The 13,798-nt window shown below is 42.1% G+C and overlaps 1 protein-coding gene across 2 annotated transcripts in view; it reads right to left on the bottom strand.

Annotated features, from left to right (window-relative positions):
* Window positions 1–5,329: 5,329 nt before the first annotated feature.
* SCN1B (sodium voltage-gated channel beta subunit 1) overlaps window positions 5,330–13,798 on the bottom strand; it is a 63,584-nt gene continuing 55,115 nt past the window's right edge. For both annotated transcript variants that reach the window (XM_083162046.1, XM_083162045.1), the window contains exons 4-7: window positions 11,593–11,830; window positions 8,925–9,066; window positions 8,374–8,472; window positions 5,330–8,054 (exon numbers count right to left, since the gene is read on the bottom strand). In XM_083162046.1, the coding sequence (XP_083018172.1) occupies window positions 8,406–8,472; window positions 8,925–9,066; window positions 11,593–11,830 (447 nt within the window). In that variant the 3' untranslated portion in view covers window positions 5,330–8,054; window positions 8,374–8,405. The remainder of the gene's footprint in view (window positions 8,055–8,373; window positions 8,473–8,924; window positions 9,067–11,592; window positions 11,831–13,798) is intronic.

Genomic DNA, 13,798 nt, shown 5'->3' on the forward strand with positions numbered 1-13,798 from the left:
GCTGCACATAGAACGTGTGTTATCATTAGTGTGGGTAATACTGCCACCTACTGTCTGTTATATGCTTTATAATGATATCTAGATATACAGTCCATATGGGGGTGATATCTCTGCCATGGACGATTAGTAAAACAATGACGAGTACTCATCGGTTAGACATTATAACATTATTTCTATCACATTTTTGGACTTAAATACAGGTATTTCTTGTGCTGATTCATACTGCATGTCTCCTCTGTAAGCTTACCTATGCTGGAATTAGAATTAAATCTATCTATTTGCATTATATCTTTGTGTTTGTTGTTATTATTATATCTAATTATTTGTTTGATCATTGTAAATTTGTAACCTGAAGGCTCACTCGCACACCCGGGGTGATTTCTCCAGTCTGCATGCTGAGCGATGTAGGATAGGGATATAGCCCGATGGCTAGGTCACCCATACACACGTAGTGATGTGTGTATGGGCGATCTGTGCTAACCAGGCGGGGATTTGACTAGATCTTGACAGGATCTGAGCCGGCGATGATGACGAGGGGGACTGCGCATCGCCACCGCTATGGGGTATATACGTACGTGCTTAATTTTTAAGCGGTCTAGATAGATTGATTAGAAAACAGGCTGTTATCACTCGTGTGTATTCCCCGTATCATGCCTTAAATGACACCACAAGTACACGGCACAGCTGAATGAATTGATCTTCACTGTCCCAGCTATAAACATAAATTACACATAATGCTGATTTACAAGTCTGCAAGTGAATTGCGAATGGATCGCTATTCTCTGTAAATCTCTGCGCAATTCACTCACCAATGTATGGTTTTCCCAGTCTGTGCAAACGTGAGTAACTATGACCCTTAAACTACTGTGCGACAGACTCCGGCTGATCACGGCCAGAGGTGACGTCACAGACCCTCCCTGAATACACCTGCGCATGCCTGCATTTATCCTGACACTGCCAGAAAACAACCAGCTACTACCCCCAAATGCCGGGTTCCTATCAGTCATATTGCGAGATGATTATGGTTAGACCACATTCATGCACTTAATTAGAGAGCTCATTTTTATTCAGGTACAATACCCATCAGTATATAAATTTCAATATACTGCCATACCCAGGATTCAAACACATAACTTTTTTCATTCCAGTCAAACCCTACCCATTGACCTAGTCAGGAGATGCCGAGCCTCAAAAAGGAGGGAACTTTGCTAGTGAAAGTGACTTAAAATGTCTATTTGACATGTGCAGCCAACAGAGCACCCCATCGGGGTGTGCATGGTACCCTCTGTACCACCCTAATCTCGGCCCTGCCAGAGCTCTTTCTGTCTGTGGACTGTTCCGATCTAGTAAATGCCAATTCATTTCTAAATACCTAAAGAGAGCAATACAAATGGAATTAGTTTGTCAATAAATGAACAGTTTACATTTGGATCTTTTCCACTATGAAATGGAAACTGCAGCTGTAGAAAAATGCCAAGTGACGCTTGTTATGCTGTAGTATCAGAGTGCCCACAAGGTGGCAGGATTGGATCACTCTCATCATTATTTCCAAAATCTCCACAAGGTGGCAGCATTGGATCACTCTCATCATCATTTCCATTTAGAATGTTTTAGTATAGAGAAGTGTAATAATGATAAAAGGACATTTGGATAATTAATAAGCTGACAACATTTGTTTTGTTTTTTTAGGTTTTAAGGGTTCAGGATCTATTTAAACTACAGTATGTGAGCATGGTTGCTTCAATATAGTATAAGGGATGGTACTGATTTTCTACTGTGTCCGCAATACAGGAGACATAGTCGTAATAGTACTGACATTTAAAATAACAACCGTGATAATGCCAAAATCACAATGTCAACAGTTGATCAACATTGATCAGGTTGACAAGTGCAGAATGTCTACATATTTACAATGTTGAAATGTGCCGGATCATTACCAATTGCCAGTATTAAGGGCATATGTACTTAGGGGGGTTTACTGCATTTTCTCGTCAGTACATTGTGCCCTGGGTGTGCTTGGAATTTGGGGAAGATGCATGCAGCATTAGAAACACAAGACCTGCTCATTTGCTGACAGATTGCTGATGTCACCAATCATTTTTATTCATCATTGACACAAACGAATCAGGGCAAGCTACAGTGACCCATGTGAAATGTGTTATTGATGAAGTTATTGTCATCCCCACAGCCTTGCACTTCCCGGGGAAGTATGAAAGTATCTTCCACAGGTAATATTTGCCAGTTTACATGGAGGACACACTTTGGAAGCACGTGTGTTATTGCTAAGTAAGCAGCACGAATACATGTGACGGGATATATATATATGTATATATATATATATATATAAAAGCCAATATGCATTCGGCGGCACTCCAAATAATTCCAGCAGTAATCAGGGGTATGGCACCTGATGACAAGGAATTAAAGTACTCAAAACGTTGCCATACCCCTGACTACTGCTGGAATTATTTGGAGTGCCGCCGAATGCATATTGGCTTATTTAGGAACCGGAGACTTCTGGAACCAGGCTGCAGCACCCATACAGCATCAGAAATTTATGTGGCCATGCTGCTCCAATACAATTGTGTATATATATATATATATATATATATATATATATATATATATATATATATATATATACCATGCTTGGGACATATTATTGGGACTCCAGACAATGTACATAAAGCTGCTTGCTGGTATTGCGATTCAGGGGTCAGTTATCTGGCCGGGCCTGGGAAGATTCTTCAGGGAAAGGCTGGACAATCCTGCTATCTGAGACTCTCTATCTTACCTGCTAGGAGTGACCATTAGCGCCATCAGCAGGAAGAAAGTTCTGTAATAATGGTCATCAGAACAGAGCTGCTGTCCATAGGTCATTACTATATAATCAGGCTACCTACTAATAACACATAATAGCCACAACATAATTATCATGGCCACTTGTATTGTTTATGATAACTAGCAGTTATCTCCCTTTCATTGGCCTTATCAACAGCCTATCATGACATGAGTAGGACAAGAAGTAACTTTCCATACCATTCCGGGACAGACATACAACATAAATCAGCCTATCCTATAACTAGATCGCCAGTCACATGACATGGCTAATTCAATTATCTAATGACCTTATTACTACCTTAGGTCTATAAGAGGCAACAGGGCAGTCCCATAGTAACTAGTGACCAAGCCAATTTCAGGCGACACACGTGTCTAGGTAGTGCCCGGTCTGTGCCCACCCACAGCACCATTCTTTGCATTATTCCAATTTTTTTATGTTATTTATTTGATTTTGCCAGAATTCCTATACTTCTATGCTATCTCTATCTGAGAGCGCTGTAAGTGAGGTGCATAAGAAAACCAATTCTTTATATCCTATTGCTGCATGCATATACTTATATACATTCAAACCACTATGGATATGTTCAATTCTTTCTGATCTTGAAAGCTAAGCTTTGCTGGGCCTGGTCAGTGCCTGGGTGGTAGATTACCTGGGAAGACTGGGTACTGTAGGTTAAGAACTCCACTTTTGACAGTGTATTAAGTCTGGGCTACCTTTCCCAAGCACCAACATAATCTATTGGACACTTTATATGTTTTACAGGTCGTATTATCTATCTAAGAACTATAACTATTGTTCTCTAATTTCCTAGAACTCTCCTCCTGGGAGAGTTTCCAGCTTCCACTGCACCGATTATACTTCTCGGTCATCCATTCCATCCTTGGTGCCCTCACTCACCTGTTCACTATGACTGGGCAAACGAGTGGGAAGTAGAAGCCAAGAAAAATTGTCATGGTTTCTGATATACTTTATCCTCTTTCCATGCCTCATGTTTATTGATGATTGCTCACAGGAAACCATTGTATTCATGTAGTAAAACAACAATTGGAACTTAATTGTCCTTACCGGGATTACTGCTCCTTTGGAGACCCATTTTATTGTCTTAACCCACTAAATTAATGTAATAGAAGGGTCTCCACAACCATTATTTGCTGGACGGTTATGTTATATCACAGGACAGATGTACTAAGCTTCAAAAAGTGATACACTGCAGAGTGATAAACTACCAGCCAATCAGTTCCTAACTGGCATGTTACAGGCTGTTTGAAAAATTAAAATTAGGAGCTGATTGGCTGGTACTTTATCTCTCTCCACTCTATCAGTTTTGAAGTACATCTCATTCTTCAGCTCTTTCATGTAACATAAGCTTAATATAAGCTTTCTATTTTCTTGGTCATGATACAATGGGTATAACTTTGAAAAACCAGACTTGCTTCTCCATAAACATTGCTAATCTGTATATGTGGGTTTAAAAGGACATAAATACATATTGGAGGGTCACAAAGGAAACTTTTGACTTGGCTTCCAACTTTTTCAAGCAGAGATAGCTCCTCTTCCCATAATCTTCCATGCACAGAAAGGAACGGAACATCATCAACGTACCGTGGCACATAGACGTTAAGTTGGGTATTGTAGATTGCTGATACCTGTGTCTTGGTGACCTCCTTTGCTTCATGGTGGCAGCAGATTTACGGCATGGAGCTCAATAAGTTCACATATCATTGCGCTATTCTCATTTGAATGTAGGTAGATGGGAAGAAGACAGGAGTGGTCCCACAGCTTCCAGTCCTGGTTGCAGCTGCTAAACAAGAGGAGGGTACGCAGCGCTCTTTTAATGATGCAATCAAATTGTAATACAAAACATATTTATTAATAAAAATTACAGAATTAAAAATATTGTGTGGCAATATTAATATTAAAAGAAATGTAAAGAAATTTTGTAAGGATCCCCAAAGCCATTTAGTCCTCCCAAAAGGACTGTGACACCTCCAGCAGCAAACTGGGATTACAAAATTGGACTCCTTATATCTTCCTTCTCCAATATTGCTGGGACTTTGAGTGACCAGAGCAGGTTTTATCTTATAGCTCATATTTTCATTGACAGGTCCACATGTTATATCCTTTCTTTTAATATTAATATTGCCACACAATATTTTTATTTCTGTCATTTTTATTAATAGATATGTTTTGTATTACAATTTGATTGCATCATTAAAAGAGCGCTGCGTACCCTCCTCTTGTTTTGCACTCTTTAAGGGACTTGACTTAACCCCTCCTGCAGCAGCTCATATTGAGATAAACAGCCTTGACCCACACTCTATACAGTTTACTGTAATTTTTGTTATTGTTGTAGCTGCTGCCCATGCCACTCTGGTACTTAAAGTAAGTGGGTATTTTTCCTTGGCACAATAGGCAGAACCCTTTTATCATCATAGCTATAATTTTGGAGTAAAACACACAATAAAGGTTTTATAAAGTCATTGTAAATGTTCTTATTGTTTGATTTCTTTATTGTTTTCCAATCAAATAAATAGAATATTTTATTTAAAAATAAAAGAGAGAAGAAACCAAATAAAATGCCACATAGCCTGCGAATCTCCCTCCCGTCCCATCAAAATAACATGAAAAATGCAAATGTGTATAAAAAATATAAACCGTAGAAGAAGAGGAAACAAGTAAAAAATAACAACATGGCATTTTACAGCAGGGGGGGAACACCACAGAGGGCGACGGCAGGTGGTGACATACAGACAGACATGTTTAACGCCTTCCTCTCCAGCGAGACACCTGCCCAGGCGCCGGCTGGCACAGGAAGGGTTAAGAAGCAGGCACGATAAAACAGTATGGAAGCTTGCTTTGCAAGGCTGCAGCCTGTTGGTACAGTAAAATTCAGCATGCGTCATACTTGATTGGCGGCTACTCAGTAGCCCTACTAGATCATATGCTACTGAGGAGGTCTGCTACGGCGTGCCGTCCTCTCTATGAGGCTTTGGGCTGAGAGATGTGTATAAGACTTTAAGCACCATAATACGGCAGCATAGTGGCAAACTAAAAGTTATCCCCCATCTGCACTGTAAGGAACTCAACTCATTCGGCTGATACCAAAGTCATGTGATCAGGGAAACCTCTCCCTACAGAGCAGTGCTTCAATGTACATCCCGTGACCTTCACCAAATGCATCAGTATTACAGAGCACCATTTTCTTTAGTGCTGCACGATATTTACGCCCTAGGTAGACTCATCTAGATTGGCCATCCCACCATTACTTCCACTTCCATCTCTACTGAAATTCAAGAGACAAGAAAAGGCTTATAGACCAGCACAGATGGGACAAATGGGCTGAGATCCATAACGAAGAGAAACCAATCTTAATTCATCTAAGTCTGCCCAGATGCAGATAGATTCAGATGTCCACATCGGGGGGGCTGTTGGCCTCAAATGTCTATCAGTTTGCAGCCAACATCTGATGGGGAACCATCGGACATTAGCAGGGACTGGCCAGAAATGTGGTTGGCCAAGATCTGACGATGTGTGGCCATTAACCTTCCCATCAGTTGGACTGTAACAGATATGGCTCTCTGGCCACTAGAGAACCATATTGGCAGAGCATGAGTTGGGTGGAAATGAGTTGGGTGGAAATGAGCTGATTTAAGTAATTGGGATCAAGCTAAGCAGACAAATCTCTTAGCCATGCTAATGTCAAACTCTTCTTTCAATGTTGGCAGCCTTCAGTCAAGTTGTCTCCGAATCTTTAGGTACCTGAGTCCTAAATCATGTTTTTTTCTAGTCCTTATCTTCATAATAATCTTGGTGACTATGACTGCATATGTGTGGTGTCCACTGACTGTGGCCGTCTGCAATTTGTTGTCATCCAAGCCAAAATAGAAGAAATCAAGATATAGTTATTGGCGAATCAAAAATGGTTCCATGAGTTGCGACCAAACTTGCTACAAATGGTGCACAAAATATAGCACTGATCAATCTGCAAATTGCATTTGTCATAGGCTTACCAGACTGACAATACCTTTCAATATATAAGCCTTTGTGATTTATCTCTTAACACTGGAACACCACTAATTTAGTTGGCCAATAACCCCAAAAAATCCAGTACTATAATGAAAAGCGGGCGGGTCTTTCCTGTTGATGGACAAGCCTCATAGAGAGAGAAAGAGGCCGGTCCAAACCTTCCTCTTTCAATCATACATAATATAGTCTAATTTGATTCTGTTTTATTTCTGTATTACAAAATAAATAACATGCTTTGTTAAAAAGTTCTTTAACCCCTTCACCCCAAGCTTCACAGACCCAGCAAGAGATGGGTACCTGTAACCGCCCCTCGATCTGCACCCTGGTATTTAGTTCACATTCACAATGTCGGACATAGCCATTGTGGGAGACGGAAAAATCAGAAGCGCCATTCCTTCTAGCTTTCTTCTGCGAAGCGACCGACCCTTAGATCATATCCCTGCTCCCACGATGCCTTATTGCCATTGTAAGCAGAACGATTTCATTAAAGCTTCAAATGTGCAAGGGTTGTAACTCGTTACGTACCGGAAGGCCCTGCAGCGGTCAATCCACTGAGGACAACCCCAGCACGAGTTAGTAAATACCAGGCTATGTGCATTGTTTGCAGCGGTAAAGAAAAAAATAAACATCTGCCTTTTGGAGAGAGCGACATGCAAAGAATATTAAACATGCCCCGTAGATGGCTCATTGCATTGCCAAAAACTATTCGACTAAGTAAACAAAAATAAATTTTCATTACAGGTCAAAGAGGATACTTCTTAATGTGAAAATGTTCTGTGATGTGTATCTCTATAACCTCCACCCCCCCTACCCCCCACACCTACCACATCAGAGAGACAAATGAAGCAAATGATTCTTGTAAAGGAAAAAATCGCACTTTCGTGGAAGCATTGTGGGGGAACATCCTTAACCTCTTAATTACCTGGTAAGGGCAATGAAAAGGCCAAGGAAGACTGCATATATTTGTAACCCCGATAGATCAAACGCATCACACACTGAGGCCTGTTGCCTCCCTCTGGCAGAAGAAATGGGCATACTAAGCAACTTAAAATGACGAAAGTCTTGGCGCGCTCCTGGGGGTGAAAGGGTTAGGCGGTGAGATTGGGCTCGTCTATGACCCGTTGGTTTTTCGGTCCACCCAGCAGTGTCAACATCGCTAGGCTCCTGACTCCATCCGTTCTTCCAGCTGTCGAGAAATTCAAGGAAATACTTAACGGCATAATATATTTTGTGGTTTGTTAGTACATTAACCTATCAATGGTTTCAAGATCTTCTTCTTTGTCATCTGTCTCCTCTCCTATTTGGAAGCCAGTGGCTTCCAATTGCAAATGAGTGGGAAGAGACAGAACCATCAATGATCTTGCAGTTTAAAAAAAAAGGTACTAAGGTAATTAGGTTGTTGGCATGCACGGGTGGAATCTTGCATGAGCTTAGGCTGCTGCGGCCACCCGGTAATGCACTGCAGATGCGCCCTCCATGAGTGTAATTTAGTGAGCACCACTCACCTGGCTGTCCTATGAGACCGCCCTCCATGGACCTACTCCTGCGCTTGCACCCCTAGGCAATTGTCTTTAGTCTCTGTTGTTATTGCTAGGTAGTCTGAGCTGCAGAGGAAACACAATGGTTCACAGAGTTACATTTCTATTCACTGAGCATCTGCATATTTGTATACAATTGCTGCCTCGTGCCTCAAACCTCATTCTCCCAGGTTGCACATTCCCAGCATTTGTCTTTCCACAGTTGCCAATGTTCCTGAATAATTCCCATGGACCCTGCTGCCATATATGCCTTCATCACACACACAACAGACCACAAACCCCATCATATCCTGTTTATGGGTGTTGATGATGATGTCATTTTTGCCGCGGCTCAATCAACTTAGGGAATCTATAAAATGTGTGACTCTGGCAACCATGGTTGTCTCTGGGGCTTACTATTTGTTTTAGAAACATTCCTGTCCACGCTATTATCCAGTACTGCCCCCTCCCCCTTTTCCTTGTACTGCAGCTGCTCTATCGGCCCACAACAGCCCGGTTTGCCCCCACAATGCACTCACGCGTTTTCCAATACAGCCTCCTCTCCGGCAGCTGCGATCTTCCTGTAGCAATAGATCATCTCTACCACCAGCCATATGGTGAGCACCACGATGAGGACGTACATCATGATCTCAGACACGATCGAAGCGATATCCCTGTTCGCTGGGTGAGAAAGCAGAATGATATCAGAGAGTTAGGGGTCAGATTTATCAATGATTGAACTGGTTACAAATGATAAGTGGTGCTTCAATCAGCCCCTAACTGTCATATACTGTAGGCTGGAGCACCAGTTATCATTTGGTAGATAATAGATCAACAGGACACCAAAAGGTCAACATTGAAGACGTTGATCATGGTTTTTTTCCTTATAATTCTTTTTTTGGGGGGGGGGGGGGTGGAAGACTTTGTCATACTTTTTCATAATTTTTTTGGACTCCGACTAAGACACTGACAACCCTTTGAACCACACCCGGTTATAAGAATATCACTCATTGATAAATCCGTCTGTAAGTTGTTGTTATTTTCTTCTGCCAACACTTCAGAAATTGTTGTTCACCCCATGTAATTATTACGGTGACTTCGGTCAGAGTGGGAGTACTGTATTTGCTCTATTGCAAATGATGGGCAGGGCAGTAGAGAGCCTGGCGAGGCCCAGGTACTCCCAGGGGGAGTGACCTAATTGTGGAAGGTGTGGCCATGAACCCTTAGAATAAAATACAGAAAGAATAGCACTCTAAGCCCCTCCCTTGCCACTCTGCAGCCAGCACACCGCAGCATGTGTTGGGCTTAGAAGAGTAACTGCCCCTCCAACAGACCTGGGCCCGGGCATAGGTGCCGATTTTGTGGGTGCTTGAGGGCCCGAGCACTCACTGAAATTGTTGAGCACCCACCCGCTCAGCAGAGGCCCACTCGCCCGTGTCCCACTGCACTCCCCCTCCCTCGTTGCTGGCACAGGTACTGTGTGGGCATTTACGTACCTGCACTGTGGGGGCATTTATGTATTTTGGCACTGAGGGGGCATTTATGTATTTGGCACTGTGTGGGCATTTATGTATTTGGCACTGTGTGGGCATTTATGTATTTGGAACTGTGTGGGGGGTATTTTTGTACCTGCACTGTGGGGGCATTTATGTATTTGGCACTGTTGCCATAATTTAAATATTGGAGACAACTGTGCTGCGTAATATAAATCAGTATTATTTTGTGGCCACTCCCCTATATTTTTGGCTTGAGCACCCACCAGCAAAAAACATAACTCGGCACCTATGGGCCGGGGTAATAAGTATCCCACTCCCTCCCTCTGTCGGGGCCACTGATGAAGGGTAAAGACATCAAGACATCAAAGTATTGCAATGCACTGAAGGGAGATTCCATCTACACTTGCCTCTCCGTCCTGGTGTGCATTTACAGAATCAGAGGACAATTTTATGGCCACAAAGATTGCAGCAACCCCTTATGTTATGTTCTTCCCAGACAGATAGAGTGCAGTTAGTCTGAGCAATCTTCTGGCCCAGAGGCAACTATTTTATTTCTCCAGTATTTATGGTGATCTTCCAGCAAATATACAAGTTGCAGGCTGTTACATCTGACCACTTGCATGTGTGACGTGACAAAAGCAAAGATGACAACTCCCCTATTACACTTGTGCGAAACTCCGGAAAAATGGCCGCTGTTACATTTTCCCAGTGGCACTGCAGAGCTGCTGCTGCCGGCACGGAACCCTGGAGAGGAAAGTACTGAAGAATATGGGTGTAGGGGCCTATTTGCACCACACATTCTAGACACACGACTGCCAATGAAATTTGGACTCATCTGAGTGTAGACACCTGTTACCAGACTATCATAAAGCAGGACCGGGTGAAACTGTGGAAACTTAGAGAACCCTACTGTGCAGTGTGCATGATACTCCTAAAGGGGAGGCTTCAGTTACTCTACCAAGATGGCCACCATATGGTCTTCTGTGCATGATCCCTGCCGTCTTGTTACTGTGTTCTTGAAAGACCCAATATATAGTGTTGCATCCTGCAAATACTGTGAGATTGTAACACTGACACTTTTAATCCAAAAACCGACTAGTCCACAGCACGTTCTGCTCAAGCTCTGCTCTATCAATTACAAAAAGGATATAACAGTGAGTACAACTGTACCAGGAGCTCAGCAAGAACTTTGTGAGCCCCATAACAATATTTTAAAGGCTCCCCCTCTTTCTTCTAGAGAGACACCTCACTTCACAATAGTTGTCCATGTTAAGCGCTGTATTATACTCCCCATCATAGGAAGTGGGCAAGATGCGGGAGATCTAACTTTTCTTCTGGGGATTTGGGGAACTAGGCAAAAAATGGGGAGTCTCCCGTAACTTGTGGGATAGTAGCTAGTGTGCCTGATTTACTCTTGAGTCTGTCACTTCCGTACCCTTTTATGGTACATATCCCAGTCTGCTTACTTCATAAAGGACAGAGGGCCAGATTCTCTAAGCTTTAAAAGTGATAAAATGGAGAGTGATAAACAGCCAGCCAATCAGCTCCTACCTGCCATGTCACAGACTGTGTTTGAGAAATGTCAGGCAGGAGCTAATTGGCTGGCTGTTTATCACTCTCTATTTTATCACTTTTGAAGCTTAGAGAATCTGGTCCAAAGACACAAAAATGACAAATGTGACTGTCCCAATATACGGCCCCTCTCACTCACCTTTGTCTACTACTGTCACCTGTATGAATTTGGTAACATTTGTGTTGTATTCATGGTTCTCGAAGGTGAGAGTGCGGTTGACCCTGCACATATACTCCCCCCGGTGTTCATAGGTGACATTGGTGATCACTATGGACATGTCCTGCAAATCTTCCGAATGTTTGCTGCCGTCCCACATCAGCCGCTCCATAAAACGTTCATCCAGTATAGTTTGACGTGGATACTGGTAAATAAGTATCTGTTTCACAGGGAAAGAAAAGGGATATAACAGTGAGTACGACTGTACCAAGGGGTCAAAGTTCCATTCTGTGCCCATTAATAATAATAATGTCCAAAATATACTGAATGGACCCAATATAAATTGGGATACGCTCTCTAGGTCGAGCAGTACACCTTGGTTTTACCACAAATTGGGCACAAATTGTCTGCCCAATGCATTTCACGATGCCTTCCGGTTCCTGTTCTCAGTGGATGGTTCATCAGAGATTAGGTGGATGGTATCCCGGAACGTATGTAGGAATTCACACCCGATCACACGACTGCGAATTCTCAATGGCCAGCGTTCAGATAGATGCCGCCCCGCTACAGTGAAATCCCGCCTAACAAATTAATGTGATCGATGCGTGAATGGATTCGTACGGCTCCAAATGTATTCCCAGTCGAGCAAACATGTACAAAACCCATGATAACAGGATCACCATCGGATGATTGTTAGACTGGGCACCGGTCATCGCAGGCTCAGAGTACGCAGACTTACTCAGCAGTGCGATGGAATAAGACATATCTGGCCTGGAGCTGACATCATCACGCACCCTCCATTAACACGCTCAGGCACGCCTGCGAATTTCTGGACACTCCCTGCATTTTCCTAGGCACTTTCTTAACACTCCCACTAAAAGGCCGGGTTTCCACCCCCAGATTTCTACTTCCTGTCAATCACTTTGCTAACAGCCCTGTTTTTGAAATGGTCAATAATACAAAGTGTCAAAATAAAATTAATAAAAAGATAAATAAATATGAAATAAAAGGGTGCTACTTTCCTGAGAGAGGCAGCGGAGAGTGAAACGCGTCACAGCAAGCAGCAGTTCAGTGAGATTTTTTTGTTTTATTTTTTACTTCTATCAATTACACTTTTCAATAATAAAGAGTACTAAAATAAAATAAAAATGAAATAAAAAAACTCACTAAATTTTTGTCATTTTGAGGCTGTTTCTTCAGGGAATGGAGAGTGAAACGCGTCACAGCAAGCAGCAGTTCAGTGAGACTTTTTTGTTTTATTTTTAGGTCTACCAATTATGTTTTTCAATAATACAAAGTAGCAAAATAAAATAAATGTAATAAAAAAGAAAAAAGGAAAAAACTTAACTAAATTACTTTAATGCGTTTTGAGGCACCTGGCTGCTTCTTCAGCCAGTGGAGAGTAAAACGCGTCTCAGCAATCAGCTGTTCAGTGAGACTTTTTATACTGTACCAATATTTTTTTTTTTTATTAATGGATCAGAAGCAACGGTGAGCCAGTCCGACTCTGTGTACACATACACTCTGATCCTTTCCTATTGTTAAGGTATATAAGAATGTCACGTCACCAGGTTACACTGGTTTTTTTTTTAATGTATTATTATAGAAGGGGCAGTTAACATCCTAAATACATGTATAAGCTACAACACTGCTTGAATATTTATATCTTTCGCATATGATTAATAATCTGTCAGAGACTTTAAAGCTGCAAAATAACTATGTTTTGAAGTTGTAGATGCTGCTGGCGGGATGTGCGGGGCGTAAGAAGCAGAATCACTCATTAATGTGCCAACAACATTTTTAGATCTTTCAAAGTGAGTGTTTCCTTGTTCTGCATTTCTAATTCACACGGTGACAGGAACTGGGTGACATCGGGACGGAAGAGGAAAATTTGCTTGAAAATGTGCAATCACCCAGCGTGGAACAACCTGATACATTAGAATGTGGCTCAGTGGCTCGTGTGGAAATTGACACAATTTACACTTTATTATGGCAAAACATATTTTGTCTTGTAAGCATAGGCACCATATATTCAGTGGCCAGTTCTGATTGGCTGAATGTGTCTTAATCTCTCCTACTTATACTGTTACTATTGTACTGTGGTTCCTGAAATCTGTGGGTGTCAGTAGATAGATCAGATTCCTACTTGAAGGGTTGGGAGATGGATGTGCGTATGGATTGGAACTTG

Source organism: Crinia signifera, chromosome 19 (genome assembly GCF_055691185.1).
Source record: "Crinia signifera chromosome 19, ASM5569118v1, whole genome shotgun sequence".
Classification (NCBI taxonomy): Eukaryota; Metazoa; Chordata; class Amphibia; order Anura; family Myobatrachidae; genus Crinia; species Crinia signifera.